Source organism: Ambystoma mexicanum, chromosome 5p (assembly GCF_040938575.1).
Source record: "Ambystoma mexicanum isolate Mex_15411 chromosome 5p, UKY_AmexF1_1, whole genome shotgun sequence".
NCBI lineage: Eukaryota > Metazoa > Chordata > Amphibia > Caudata > Ambystomatidae > Ambystoma > Ambystoma mexicanum.
In genome coordinates, this window is record NC_090930.1 from 71,035,563 (window position 1) to 71,050,968 (window position 15,406).

The window sequence follows — 15,406 nt, forward strand, 5'->3', positions numbered from 1 at the left end:
CAATGGACAGTTGGAGTACGTGGTCCGTAGATCGAAGGTCCTTATTGCTTCGCTGCTAATTTTGGGGGTTGGGGTTCAGGACTTTTTTCAGCCAGCTCCATGGGCCTACCGTGGCTCGTCTCGAACTTCGGTCTTGTATTTCTCTATATTTAGAAACATAATCATCTGCATGATTTCTGTCTGATCCAAGACGCCTTTTGTTCCAGTTGTTTCCTTCTTCTGCTCTGGGATAGTAAGCTCTTTCCTGGTGTACATACGGGACATGTTGAGGCCTCTCACGCTGTCGCTCACCCGTTTCTATGTAGTTGTCTCGTCTTTTTTTTTTATATTGGACTTGTGTTTTTTGCTTGTAGTGTTTGCTTAGCGCTTCTGTCTTATTTGGTATAGATTACTTTGCTAGTGGAGCTAAAGGAGGTTGTATTTCCAGAAGGCCGAAACCCAATTCTTTCAATGCTGCATGTGCGTCTTTGGTACGCTCGTAGCGTGATAGTTCTTCACATGTAAGTATGCTTTGGCCTTTTTTTCTCTATGATAAAGCTCTATTAGGACGAAGTCAGTGGTAGACAGATGATTCAGACTAGGTACTTTTGCGAAGGTGTTTAGAACTGTTTTTATGTTTAGAACCAAAATGTTTTTTCCTACTATTAGTTGTTCCATCTTAAGGATGCGATTTTGACTTAGCCTTTGATCGTGTGAAGATGGAGGATTCGGTCGCTTTTGATCTTTCTGGTTTGCCAGGGTCATTTTTTGGATTCGTTCCTTATCGGTTGATCGAGGGTTATTTTCACAAGGGTTCTGCTTATCTGCACCTGTAGTTTGTATTTTATCGAACACATCGTTAGTCAAGTGCTCCTCCGATAGATTTTCTGTGGCCGACATAGCTGGTCTTAGCACAGCCAATATAGATTTTGTAGAATCGATTAGGGGAAAAGGTGAAGAAACTTTGTTTGACATTCGGGTTGGAGTTCGGTGCAAAGTGGTGGGCGGTTCAGTAGCTTCCTCCTTATCCAAATGTACTGTTAAATTCATTAAAGATGAGTTCACCACCGAATCTGAGATAGGTGTCTGCCAGTTGTCCAACTCGATTATTGTTTGGTCCGTCTGCTGTGATTCGTTGTTACGCGTGTTCAGTATCTCTACTGAAGGTGTAACTGGTTTAAGTTGTGGGGTCGGACCCGATTTAGTGAAGCTGAATATTGTTGCAATTTTAGTTGCGTCTTTCTCTTTTTTTTTCTTCTCGTTGGTAATATGAGTTAAACTTTTTTTGCTTGGTAGGGCTGGATTTCCAGTAGGCTTGTTGCCTTTTAGATTACAGGCCACTTTAGCTGGATCGAGTAAAGAAGTTGTTTGTGTTTCTCGGTTATTTTTTTCAATGGCTGGTTTTTCAACCGTTGCGTGAGTTATTAAATGTGAAGTCGGTTGGTGTGCCAGACAGGCTTGTGTAAAAGATCGTAGTCTTATTTGATCTTCTAGGCGGGCAATTCTTAGTTCCCATTGTCATTCTCGGTCGGTGTTTTTTTGATCAAGTGCGGTTATAAAACCTTCCAGAAAAGTCACCTTTGAATTTGTCATGGCTGATAGGGCAAGCAAATCTTTCAATCAATCATTTATTGATTCGTACAGTTTTACAAAAGGAGGCAATCCCACCGTAATCGCTGACATAATTGTTAACAGGTCGGGGTTCTTTCCTGGTGCCTCCTTGTGTTGGTTCGTCGAAGATTCGTTGAGACTTCTATTTCTTATAGGGGTAGAAGTGTTTCTGGGATTAGCTTTTTGTTTTGGTGAAGACAGTATGTCCTGGTCAATTGTATTTGTTTTTTGGCTTCTCGGTTGCAGCGGGGAGCGAGGCGCGGCTGAGTAGGATTTGTTTCTTTGTGTTGTTTCTTCTGGTTGGGTAATACCTGGTAGGTTCCATGAGCCTTTTTCCATGCCGCTGTTCCCTGCTGGCTGTGTGAAGTCCATGTCAACACACAGTAGTGATGGAGCTGCTGTCGCCACTAGTGGGGGCTGGTTTGGCAGGTTGAGTTGTCGATGGTGGTCTTCACACAGTGTGGCTGAAGTCTTTGATGGAAGAGGCTGTAGGGTCTCTGGAAGTAAGTTGGCAGACTTGATTTCTGGTGTTTTCCTTTGCTTAGGGGCAGAGGGAAATTTTGACACCGCGTCCAGTAGTTCTGCGTCAGAAAGCTCCGCCTCTGACTCAAGTTTTCTCTTTTTTGCTTGGCAAAGAAATCTTTCAATGCATAGGACATTAAAGGTTTAGGGAGTAACGCTTTCCCTGAGTCAGTTTTCTTAGTAAGCACCTGATGCTTCCTTTGGTGAAGGGCGGCACTGGTATGTTCACCTTGGTCGTGTGATTTCTTTTGTTGCAGAGCTTTCTTTTTAAATATGGCCAGAGCTGTTTGTCTTTGGCGGGCATAAGGTTCACTTGGTGATCCTTTCAAGGTGTCCGATGGCGTAGCCGCTTCTGCGGGATGTCCTAGCTGCTCCCCCTCAAGTATGACTACGGAGGGGTCTGCCAGCGCCTCTGTTTCTGTAGTTCTTGAGGACGGGTCTGGCGATCGGGCAGAGGGCACGTCCATGTTATCATCACAAAAATCTACTTGTGGAGGGTTTGGCTTTGGGTGCAATTCCACTTGGGTGGTGCTTTGAGTACTTGAAATAACTGTTTGCACACTTGCTTGATGCGGATTTCGCACTGATAATAGGCTGGTATCAAGATCCTTATGTGGCAGCCGTGCGTCAAGCACAGTGGGATCTGGAAGGTTTTTGTCTCTGGGTGGTTGGTCCGCGACCAGGCCGCTGGGATCAAACCGGCGGCGCGCTTCGGCCCCGTCAGTTGTGATCCCACTCGCGGGGGCGGGTCGGTCGGTAGGACTCGTCACCGAGTAGTTTAAGCGTGAAGATGGAGTTTCAGGGAGTGAGTTCAGGCCGGCCCTCGAGCAGCCCACCAGGATGCTCCCAGTATCGTTGGCGGTAAGATCAGGGCAGGGAATAAGGGGGGTGGGCTGGCCGAAGACTTCGTCAATCAGTGCTCCCTCCTCAGGGTCATGGATAGGGGACCCAGATCGCCTGTCATCGCCACCAAGATTAGTCCGTGGACCCGCAGGAGAATGAGCGTCTGAGGGGCTGGAGGCAGAGAGAGAGGATGAGGGTGTAGACTCTCCCTTTCTTGGCGTTTGGTGAGATCGGTAGTTACCTTTTTCGTTCAGCTGCTCAAGACGAGAGTACTGACTTCTCGGTACACGGCCGAGAGGTGATGAAGGCTGGGCCAGCTGAGCCTGGTTACCCCTCTGTCGTGGAAGTAGAGGCATTTCCAAGGTCCCCGGGCTGGCCATGGCAGCCGTGGAACTCTGCGTGCCGCTTCGCGTTGAGTGAGGGGTTTAATCAGCTCCTCCTCCACGGCAACAAGGACTGTAGACAGACTGCAAGGACTGCTGTAGACTGCTCGAAACTTGGCGAGCCAACTCCGCGTGCTGCTTCGCGTTGCGTGAGGGGTTTAATCAGCTCCTCCTCCACAGCAACAAGGACTGTAGACAGACTGCAAGGACTGCAAGGACTGCAAGGACTGCTGTAGACTGCTCGCAACTTGGCGAGCCAACTCCGTGTGCCTTAGTATCATTTAGCTGGGGTACAGGGAGAGGTGTCCCTGAATGTCAAAGAAAGCCCTGCATTACAGATGCTCACCCCTCTGTGGCCCTTACACAGATACACACGGCCCCACTAAAACCCTAGGGTAATGGATGTGTGTAGCAGAGAGAAACAAATCGCAATAGTTTTATCAATATGGACGATGATATCCATAAGATGGGTGGGTGGGAGGGGTGAGCTACTTGTGTTTGGAAATATAAAGGGCTTGGTGCAGGGGGGAAGCCACTGCACACCCACCCACGTGACACACGCATGACATGTAGAGATAAATGTATTCTGACACACCCATGGTCTAGGGTACCAGTGGTTGCGCAAAACCTGAAATACACAGGTGTATTGAATTCCTAAATTGCATAAATGTATGTTGTAAATTGGGTACAAACGGCCCGCAGTGGAATTCTAAGGGTTGTCAATATGCTGTTACTTCCTCCACGTTGGGGATTTGATCAGAGTTTAACATGGAGTCCTCCCGCCTTTTGGCTGCCTGTGTGGGTTATGCCACCTCCAGTCACATGGGACTTGGAGAGGGACTGAGGAAGAACAGAAGATCCCAGTACAGGAGTTTACCTGCAGCATGTTACACATTAGACTATGGGCCTCATTACGGCCATGGCGCTCCCGTAATGAAGGGTGCCAGTACGGGACCGGCACCCTTCATTACGGGACGGCCTATTATGAGGTTCCCTTGCGGGACTCAGTAAGGATGCCTGGTAAAACCAGGCGTCCTTAGCGGGTCCCGCGAGTGGACCAGGGAGCTAATAACGGGCCCGTTTTTAACAGGCCCGTTATTAGCTCCCTCCCCATTCCCATTGAGCCCTATGGGGGCTCGAATGGGATGGGTTTTTCCAATGAGGACTTACCGGGTCCTCCATGGTTGGAATAGCCCGGTAAATCCTCATTGGAGGAACCCGGTACTGGAACCCGGTATGGAGGCAGCCATGCCCTTATTAAGGGCATGGCTGCCGCCACACCCGGTACTGGAACCCAGTATGGAGGCAGACATGCCCTTATTAAGGGCATGGCTGCCTCCATACTCGTAATGAGGCCATATGCCTCAGTCATGCTGGCGGATATTATAAAGAAGGCCAATGCTCTGTCTCGTTTCTCTTTCTCGATGGCCTGTGACTCGGGTTGGATTTTTGCACTGGCAACAAATCCTTGCTACACCACTGCATAAAGATTTTTATGGGTGCTGCATATGTGTTCTGGGCACAGTTTAATAATGGAGGCACCCTGCAAAGATTGGGAAATGGCAGCTTGCATGCACTCTAGTGCAGCCCCTTCTGGCATGCAGAGGTAGTGGCCTCATATCGCCACTTGCGAGAACTCACAGAGGCGTGTGCCAGATAACCCTTGTAATGGTTTGAGGGAGGAATGCACTGAAATATTCTCTCCTTAGGCACAGCCAATGGGTGTTAAGAGAGATCACTTGTGCTTGCAGAGTGAGGGTACCTGCCTCACAGTTGCCCTGTCTGGCTCTATGAGTGCTATCCCCTCTGTGGGCACGCTTGCTTTATTCTCGCTCTGGGTCTTTGTGATGTTTCTGTTTCTTATGCTTTAGAGCTGCTGCTGCACTGTTTCACCGCCATCTTGATTTCTTCTGCAGAAGCGCGAAGCCTTTTGCCAGCTGCTGCAGCTGATGAAGATTAAGCACTCCGCCCTAGATGAGCCGGACCTCATCACTGTATTCATTGGGACGTTCAACATGGGTAAGGCACGCACCATCTTCAGATTCCTGGCCTTACAGGCTGAATGTAAACAGATTAGAAATAAAGGGGTTTACCTGCAATTAAATCCTTGGTCCTTCAGGCAGAGTACATAATACAGAAGTAAAGGGTAGACCAGTGGATCCGGATGACACAGTTAGTTATTTCAAAGAAATACAAATGTTAATTAATAATTCATTGTATCAACATATAGCTATATGTGCACTTAAAACAATTCTTCTATTTTCAAATACGCAATCACATTTATTTCATATCTCAAGCATCAGTATTCTCAATCCCTCATTCGCTCAGTTTTACATACATACATAAAACCATTATGGCCTACTGTACATTGTGTAGTCATACTCGAATCCTACATCAATGTATACACAAATATTTTGCATCTGATTACAACCCAGTCCTTAATTTCAGGTGTCTTATAAAATCTGGTTCTAGTTCCAGACTATTTGTGTGGTCGTCGACTCGTGTTTCGGTCCAATATGACAAAGATTATTGTCCTAATTTTTTCAAGACCTTCTTCAGGACGTAGGGCGAAATAGAGATGCCCTGCCCTTCATGGAATGGAATAAGCCATTTTCAAATCCCCATGCCGTCAATCTGGGGATGAAGCTAGATGTATTGGATTTAATCCTTCACTGGCGTCTATAAATTCTTCTAGACCAATACCAAATATCTTCTGAACAAATATTCTCCAGATTTTTGGATTTGAGTATGACTACACAATGTACAGTAGGCCATAATGGTTTTATGTATGTAAAATTGAGCGAATGAGGGATTGAGAATACTGATGCTCGAGATATGAAAGAACTGTAATTGTGTATTTGAAAATAGAAGAATTATTTTAAGTAGCACATATGTTGATACAATGAATTATTGAATAAAATTTTAAATTTTTTGATATAACTAACTGTGCCATCCCAATCCACTGGTCTACCCTTTACTTCTGAATGTAAACAGAGCCTTCAATTCAGTAACTACCCGCTGCCAGCTGGCATGGGTAAAACTGGCAGGACTCATTCATTATTCAGCGTATGCCCAAAGCACTCAGCTTGCATGGGTATACAACAGATGGTCCTCTCCTGAAGACATCCACTGGGGGCCAGCATGGATGAGGCACAGGGAGAGCCCTCCCCAGCAGATACCTATTGGACCAGGTCTGAATGGTTGCTTCACCCATAGCCGCCTCATCTGTGGATACGCCTGGCGGATGCCTGTATGGGTAATGCCTATATGTTTAGAAGATTCACCTGGCTCCAGGCCTATATGAATAAAACACAGACATGCTCCTGTTCCGCAAATACCCTGGCACTCAGTCTGTATGTATACATGCCTGGGAGCTAGCGTGTAGTGATATGATATGATATGGCATTTATAACACGCCTATACACAAGTGTTTCAAGGCACGACGAGGCAAGGGAGGGGGAACAGAGGGAAGACAGACAACGATCCTACTAGGCCAGGTGTCATTCAGATCGCGCAAGTGCATGGGAAGGGGGAAAGGGTAAAGTGCATGGGGGAAGGGAGAGTGGAAAGTGCAGTACATGTGATAGTAGAATAAATAATATAAATAAAAACGGCCAGATGGTGGCAAGTGCCAGGTAAGAGCAGACATAAGTGCTGGTAGGGGGACTGTAGGGATTCAGAAAACAGTCCCCAGGTGATACAACATAGAAAGCCCCCTCCCAACTGGTACCCCTTTCCCTGAGCCTGCAAATGTGAAGCGCAAAGAACTCTGACCTGCAGATACAATTGGGGCCAGGTCTGTATTGGGGCAAAATAGGTAGCACTCTCTTCAGTTGGTAACCCTAGCACTCAGTGTGGCATTTAATCTGTACGGGTAATCACAGAGAGGCAACTCGCCAGCTGAGGCATTGGGCACACAGCCTCTATAGGTACATGTAACATTATGTAGGGTGCATGGCACACCAGAATATAAGGCTTTGCCCCATATCCACCCAGGTGTCGTGCCTCAGAACGGGGGTGTTAGGGCAGTTTAGCATAGGTGTGGTTTGGGGAACAACCTTGCAGCTGGGATCCTGTGCACTTGGCAGATGCTTCACAATGAGTGTGGCTTATGGGAGAGAGACTTCACAATGTGCAGTGTATCTGCGGCCTTGTCTGATTTCTCAGGGAAATACACATCTATCTTCTGTTGAGCACATGTGAGCAAGTATAATGCAGATCACTTTAGGACATTGGAGGCAGCACACATACATCCAGAACAGGCTTGCCTATGCTGGAAATGTGGATTTAGAACAGAATGAAGACATGTGAGGTGGGGAATGTATGAGTGACTCAGTGTCAGAGATGTGGGTAATAATTACAACCCCTTTGAGGTGTACAGTTAGTGATGAGAATGAGTAGAACTCCATTCAGGGGCCTGAGGCTATTGATGTAGAATGGGTTGGGATCCAGTGAAGAGGAGATGGCTAGAGATGTGGTAATGAGTGGGATTCCATTGAGGTCTATGAGCCAACGATGGAGAAGGAGTGAGAATGCATTAAGATGTAATAATGAAGACTATGTGGGATTCAATAGACATTTATTGAGCCGGGAATGGAGAGTGATGTTAAGGATTTTGTCAGAGGGCTGTTACATAATTTGGTGGTGTTTTAGTACTGTGGTAAAAAATAGTGGTAAAATAGTGGTAATGTGGTGGCACAGTGTGTTTATGGTGATGCCCTATATGATGTGACTCCCTTCCAATACCAGTATTCTACTTAGGGTCAACTGTAAGCGCAAGATAGCGGACCATGTACCTGTAGGAACTCGTCAGTCTCACGGTCACTTATCTACGAGACTGGACTACTGTCTTGGACAGATTTGTTCATATTACACTCTTCAACATGAGCAATGATTCACAAGCCACACCTGCGTCATATCATTTATAGCTTGCTAGCTAGGTCCCTAATCTTTACCTCCAACTTTACCACCTGTAGTAAAATGTTTTACCACTTTTGATACACTGGGGCTCTTTCCTGTATTTTCCCCTCTTTGTTAGTGAATACACATAGGCACAGAAAACACAACCCCACTGATTCAGTTTTAAAAATGCTTTTCTTTTTATATGCACTATTGTTTGAAACAGATTATGCGGTATAAACATAAAAACAAAATAGTATCTTTACATTAGATTACATGACCAGCCTGAGTGCATAACACAAACATTTGCATTTATATGTTACCCAGACCTTGAGACCCGATGCAGTTGGCAGAACATATAGTCTAAGAGAAGAAACAGAAAACAAAAGCACCACAGCTTGCCAACTTTCCTTTTTCCCCGTTATACTTAGAGTTTATCATTTACAAATGGAAAAGAAACAAAAACACTGTTCAAAAATAACCACTTAATCCTGACTGACTGACAGGAAAGATAAACACAGTTGTCCGCACCCTCCTGAATTTTACAGATACTTACATTCAATTGGGAGACTTCTGCGCCATTATCATGAAAGACCCCTCTCTGAAGTGGATCATCTGCACGCAGGAGTATCACAAATTCCGCACAGCTTTCGCCACCCACGAAAGTCAGTTCGTGGCCCCAGCTTCATGGAAAGACTTGCACTGCACGGCTCTGCTCTCTGGTTGCTGACAGCTACACTCCCATTCTCCTCTGGACAGCCACTAACTCCACCTCATCTGTCATCTAAATTTATATGTTAGCCCTGTCACTCAAACTACAACCTGCCCTTTCTTCTGGCATCTACATATCATCCGAGCTGATTTCTCTGGAAGCATAGCTTCATAAAAAGATTTGCAACAACACTTCCTCTGGAACAATGGGACTTTTCACCATAGCACACATTTTCCTTTCATAGTTTGTGCACTGAATTACAGCCAGCAAATCACCTGCATGTTATAATTCTACTGTAAAACAGAACATTACTTTGTCATTTCATCTGAAGCATTCTGCACTGATTTGTTAAAGGGAAAATATTATCAGTTAATGAAACAGTGTTAATTGATAGGAACGTGTTAGTTGGATAAATATATGCATACAGTGCAAACTGGACAGATGGCCTATTCACCATAAAATGGATCATTTTAAAACGTGCTTAATGTGCATTTCCATTGCTGTCTGTATTTTGCATGCAGTTTACTGCCTCTTCTGAATATAATGTCATGGCCCACTTACTGCCTCCATATACATTACCCTACATATCTATTATCTCTCCTACCCCTCTTCTCCTACAGTGAGTGGACTCCATTAAGGGGTGTACTAGTGGTGGAGAATAAGTGGTATTTAGTTGAAGTTCATGGAGGTAGGGGTGGCAAAAGGGCTGGCACCTCTGATGTGTTCGAGAATAATAACGGAAGAGTGGGGCTATATTTAGGTGTATGATGCTATTGATGCAGATTACGTGCTAATCTGCGGATGTGTATGATAATACAGAGAAACATAAAGGTCGAATGCAGGTCTCGTGCTTTGAGACTGGTCTCCGGTATTAAGCGTGTTATACAAGATTAATTCATTATAGAGTCCATGATGTGAAAAGAGTCAGGACTCCATTAATGTTTATGACACCAGGGATGGAGAAGGACTACAATCTCTGTCACTACCGATCAGGGTAATCAGCCAGTAAGGTAGCTCAGCGGGTTGAGCGGTCGCTGCTGTGATCTCTGTGTGATCTGCAGGTCGCATGTTCGAATCCCGGGCAAGGCCAACTCAGTCTTTCATCTTTCCAAAGTCAATAAATGATTACCAACCTGGGTTGGGATAATGTCTGGAAATATGTTCTATGTACAGCGCTTAGGCGTTAGCGCTATGTAAACAAATCATTATCATTAATCTTTTCAATGCTTATTTTGTTGATACAATTCAGAATAAAATGTTATTGATTTTAAAGTCACACATTCAGTCATTCATATACATTATGTAATTCAAAGAACAGTTCCCATTTGTCATACTCGTTCTCTCCTTTTCAAATCAGATTTTTCTTAACCTATGGTTATCTATGAAAGCAAAATGTTATGCAGCTAATGCTTTTTGTACGTATCTTGTTAAGATGAGTCCTGACACTGTTTCTAACATCTGCTTTCCTTTTTTTAAATGCTTCCCTTTGTCAGGGCATTGAAAAGTGTCCAAAGCCCTTCCACTTATCTTAGTTCTTTCTTGACATTTTAGATAAAGCCAACCACTGTCCCATCACTTCTGTGCCTTTCTTGGGTACATTCTTGGAGACGTGTGCAGCAGTTTGATATCTGGTCACTTACCTAATCACTCTCTTTTGTGGCACTGTTAATCTGGCTTCCGTCCAGGGTTTTAGCACCAAGAGAGCCACCCGGCAGGTGGCAGATGATGTTGTGGAGGGTATGGTGGATTTCTGTCTTTTCGTACTTCTTGATCTCCATGCATGCACGGATTGATATGGTCATCCATGAGTTTTGGTCAACCATTATCTTACACGCAGGCTTGAATAGCTCTGCTCCAGCTTTGTCCTACTCCATCCTGTGCAATCTCACATGATTTGTTCCGGTAGGATCTGCGAGCTTTGGACTGCTCCCCACGCTGTATAGGGGTCCTCAGGATTTCATCCTTTCCCCAATGGTATTTAAGATCTACAAGGTAGCTCCAGACTATTTGTTGGAGTTTTGAGGTACATCAGTAAACTGATGACATCCAGACCTATCTTAAGGTGTTAACCTCGGCAGATGTCCTTTGTCTCCAAACTGTCTCAGTGCCTTCGCCGATTGCGTGTCTCTGCAGTCGCAAAATAAAATCCCTTGAAAACAAGTGTATGTTGGTGTCCTCTGCTATTTCTTCCCCTGCACATGTTCATGAATGGCTAGTGCCACCCTCTTCTTTCTGCATCAGCACTAACCTGCTGTCCTCTGTGTAATTCTTGGGATATACGCTCGATTTTTTATCTACATTTTAAAGCCTATATTTATCGTCCCATATAATCCTGTTTTTTTCTCAGTTGTCACTACTTTACAAGATCAAATATTTAAACTGTAACTCTGATGTCCGTACGGCATGCCGAACATTAGTTCCTTCATGCGTGGATGGCACACATGCTATTTTCATTGGTCTATCACCATGTACCTTGGCCCAGATGAAGGCTGTCTTACATTCTCCAGCCTGTCGGATCTTCAAGCACCTTATCCCCACTTTAACATATCGTCTTTGGTTCCTCGTGTTTTCCATGTCTCTTTTACGGATGTCATACATCACTTACACATTGTTGGTATTAGGACAGCTGTCATGTCTAGCTGCTAAGCTGAATATCTGAATATCTCGGGTGGTTCTAGGTTTTTTAGCAACCCTTGGGGAGTCCAGCATTTCTAGCTGCTAAACTGAATATCTCAGGTGGTTCTAGCTTCACTAGCAGCCTCTAGGATGTCCGGCATGTCTAGCTGCTCAGCTGAATATCTCAGGTATTTCTAGGTTCACTAGCAACCATTGGGGGATGTCCAGCATATCTAGTGGCTAAGTTGAATACCACAGGTGGTTCTAGGTTCTCTACCAATCCTTGGGGGATTCCAGCATATTGAGCTGCTAAACTGAATACCTCAAGTGCTTCGAGGTTCACTAGCACCCCCTAGAATGTCCAGCATGTGTAGCTGCTCAGCTGAATATCTCAAGTGCTTCTAGGAACACTATCAACCCCTAGGCAGTCCAGCATGTGTAGCTGCTAAACTGAATACCTCAAGTGCTTCGAGATTCACTAGCACCCCCTAGAATGTCCAGCATGTGTAGCTGCTCATCTGAATATCTCAAGTGCTTCTAGGTGCACTATCAACCCCTAGGCAGTCCAGCATGTGTAGCTGCTAAACTGAATACCTCAAGTGTTTCGAGGTGCACTAGCAACCCCTAGGAAGTCCAGCATGTGTAGCTGCTCAGCTGAATATCACAAGTGCTTCTAGGTGCACTAGCAACACACCAGATGTCCAGCACGTGTAGCTGCTAAACTGCATATCTCAAGTGGGTCTAGGTTCACCAGAAACCCTGTGGAGGATGTCCAGAAAGTCTAGCTGTTAAGCCAAATATCATAGGTGGTTCTAAGTTCACTAACAATCTTTGGGATGGCCAGTATGTCTAGCTCCCAAACTGAATATTCCAGGTGGTTCTAGGTTCACTATCATCCCTTGGGGGAATGTCCAGAATGTCCAGCTGCTAAGCTGAATATCACAGGTGGTTCTGGGTTCCCTTGCAACCCTTGCAGAGTTGTCCAGAATGTCTAGCTGCTAAGCTGACTATCACAAGTGGTGCTAGGGTTACTAGCAACCGTTGGGTGGCATGTCCAGCACATCTAGCTAGGCTGAATATCTCAGGTGGTTCTAGGCTCACCTGACATTCTTGAGGCATCTATTCCTCAACTTAGGTGTTTTTCGTCTCTCAGCTCAGACTCGTTCCCGAAGCAACCCCACATGTATGCGATGCCCTCTCATCCTCCATTCGATTACGTCCTACCCTACCCGCTTTTCGGAAAGCTCCTAAGACTTTCTTTTTTTGGTTATCCATGACTTTTCATGTTTTTCTTGTGCTAATTTTCTGTTTTTGTTTTTATTACATTTTAATGAATTTTATAATGTTACTATTTGTTGTTTACCTAAACCTGTATTACGAGAAAATACTATTTGGCTGTAAGGCCCTCATGTGCTGCGCTTAATTTATTTTAATAGCACTTCATTGGCTGCTAAACAGTACAAAGGATTTCTATTAAGAGGCGGACAATAATCCTGAATACTGGTATTGCTCAGAAGAACCTTCCCATTTAAAATTGTACCTAAGTGTTAAGAGTCCACTGATTATTGCCAAAAACAGTTTTCACTTACAAGGAGACTTAATAAAACAATATACTGGCAGGACGATTTTTTTAATTGTGCATTTTCTTGTAACTTCCAATAGCTACACATATTTTGAGCCTTCCTAAGCTAAACACATTATATATTAATACACACAATATTATCCATTGATTGCAGAAGCCTATTGAAATCATAATGTTTACATTTCATATATTAACAAGGTGTTAACGCCCAGCTCTTCTTTATATACAAAGTATATTCATCACAGTGGTAGACTTCTGCCTTTAACTCCTATTAAATGTTCCTTTAATGTTCATATGGTGTTATACATTTAGTTGATGTATCATATTATGATATGATAAGATAGTTTATTTATATAGCGCCTATACACAATGTGTTTCAAAGCGCTTCGAGGCAAGGAAGGGACCAAGGGAAAATACGACGACATTCTTACAGGCCCTGAACAATAAGGATGTGAAATTAACTATCGTACTCGGCCTGACAACATTTCAAATAGTGCAAGACATAGATAAGGAAGAGAGGGGGAGAGTGGGAAGGAAATGGAAACAGACAGGCGACTACCGTACTAGGCCTGACGACATTTCTGATAGAGCCGGAGGAAAACAAAAGGTGAGGGAGAGGGGTGCAGAAAGGGAGGGGAGGAACAAAACAAGTGACTATCGTACTAGGCCTGACAACGTTTCAGATAGTGCTGGAGGGTGGGGGGGGGGCAACAGTAAGGGGATAACGGAGGGACAGACGAGGTTGTTATCGTAGTAGGTCCAGGGACAATTCTGATAGAGTAAGTGCATAGAAGAAAGTAAGGGGAGGAGGGGAGGAGATGGGAAAAGGGAGAGGGGAGGGGAGGAGAGAACAGAGAGTAAGCAGTCAAAAAGAGCGGAGAAGCAAGAGAGGAGAGCGAATACAATTCCTGAAGTCAGTAGTAACACATAATGTTGCAAGCCAGGATACAATATGAAGATGGAACAGCATGATTCAGGGCCACCATGAGTACAAGATGCAAAGGAAGTCCAGCATGAGAGTTGAGAAAGGGTGACGCACCGTGAATCAATGAAGTCCATAAAAGTAAAATCCAGCATTGGCCACAAGACGGTGATGGTGAAACCAGAATGTATCAGGACAGACTCCTGTGTGCAGGAAGGGGGGGGGGTGCACAAGAGAACAACACGGGGGGACCAGAGAGGGTGGGGATGGCCTGTGGGACGGAGGGTGTAAACACATATTGATGCATGCTTACCTGCTGTTTTAGCAGGGGGTCGGACCCTGGATCCTCCTGGTCCGAACAGGTCCAAACAGCAATAGCCCTTTTCTTTGACTGCCCTTCACTTTGGACGCCCGGGCGATAGACGGCCTTCATCTAAGAGTTAAGATCAGAAAGGAAGAGGAAGGGATAAGAAGGTGGGCGGGGCTTAGGCCAGGTGACCTAGATCCACTTACAGCTGCTCCCTAGCTGCAAAGGAAAAGAGGCTGGAGGGCTCCTTAAGTAGGGAAAAGAGCTGCAACCAGGAAGGCACCAGGTGGGCGGGGCTTGCTAAGTGGTGAAAAGAGCTGCAACCAGGAAGGCACCAGGTGGGCGGGGCTTGATAAGTGGTGAAAAGGAGCGGCAAGCAGGAAGGCACCAGGTGAGCGGGGCTTGCTAAGTGATGAAAAGGAGCGGCAAGCTAGAAGGCACCAGGTGGGCGGGGCTTAGGCCAGGTGACCTAAATCCACTTACACCTGCTCCCCAGCTGCAAAGGAAGAGAGGCTGGAGGGCTCCTTAAGTAGGGAAAAGAGTGGCAAGCAGGAAGGCACCAGGTGGATATTAGATCCACTTGGACATCCTCCATATAATAACACTGTTGGCTGTTACAAGAAAATATTTTCTTTCAATTTAAGTTTTATTGACATTTACGTAGCACCATTGTTAGTGATAAAATAATATTTAATTGAATAAAATATTGTAAAAATGCTCCTACCGGTATATTGTGGTGTGATTATTAAGTAACCTTGTATGTTGAAATAGTTCTTAATAATAATCGGTGCACTCCTACCTCTTAAGTACACATATGAACCTGTATGTTGTTGTACAGCGCCCCTCTGCCTTTTGGTCAGTGTCCTTTTCATTGTATACACATTTTAAATAAATATAAATGTACTGGCACTCCACTGAACTTGATGGATCCAGCGATTGAGAATGAGTGGGAGTCCATAGAATAGCATGCAGTCAGTGAAAGAGAATGAGTGGGAGTCCATAGAACACCATGCAGCCAGAAGCCGAGTAT

General features: G+C 45.0%; 1 protein-coding gene across 2 annotated transcripts in view; it reads left to right on the forward strand.

Moving 5' to 3' along the window:
* LOC138480740 (phosphatidylinositol 3,4,5-trisphosphate 5-phosphatase 2-like) overlaps window positions 1–15,406 on the forward strand; it is a 767,550-nt gene that overhangs the window by 453,860 nt on the left and 298,284 nt on the right. For both annotated transcript variants that reach the window (XM_069612470.1, XM_069612471.1), the window contains one exon: window positions 5,255–5,357. In XM_069612470.1, the coding sequence (XP_069468571.1) occupies window positions 5,255–5,357 (103 nt within the window). The remainder of the gene's footprint in view (window positions 1–5,254; window positions 5,358–15,406) is intronic.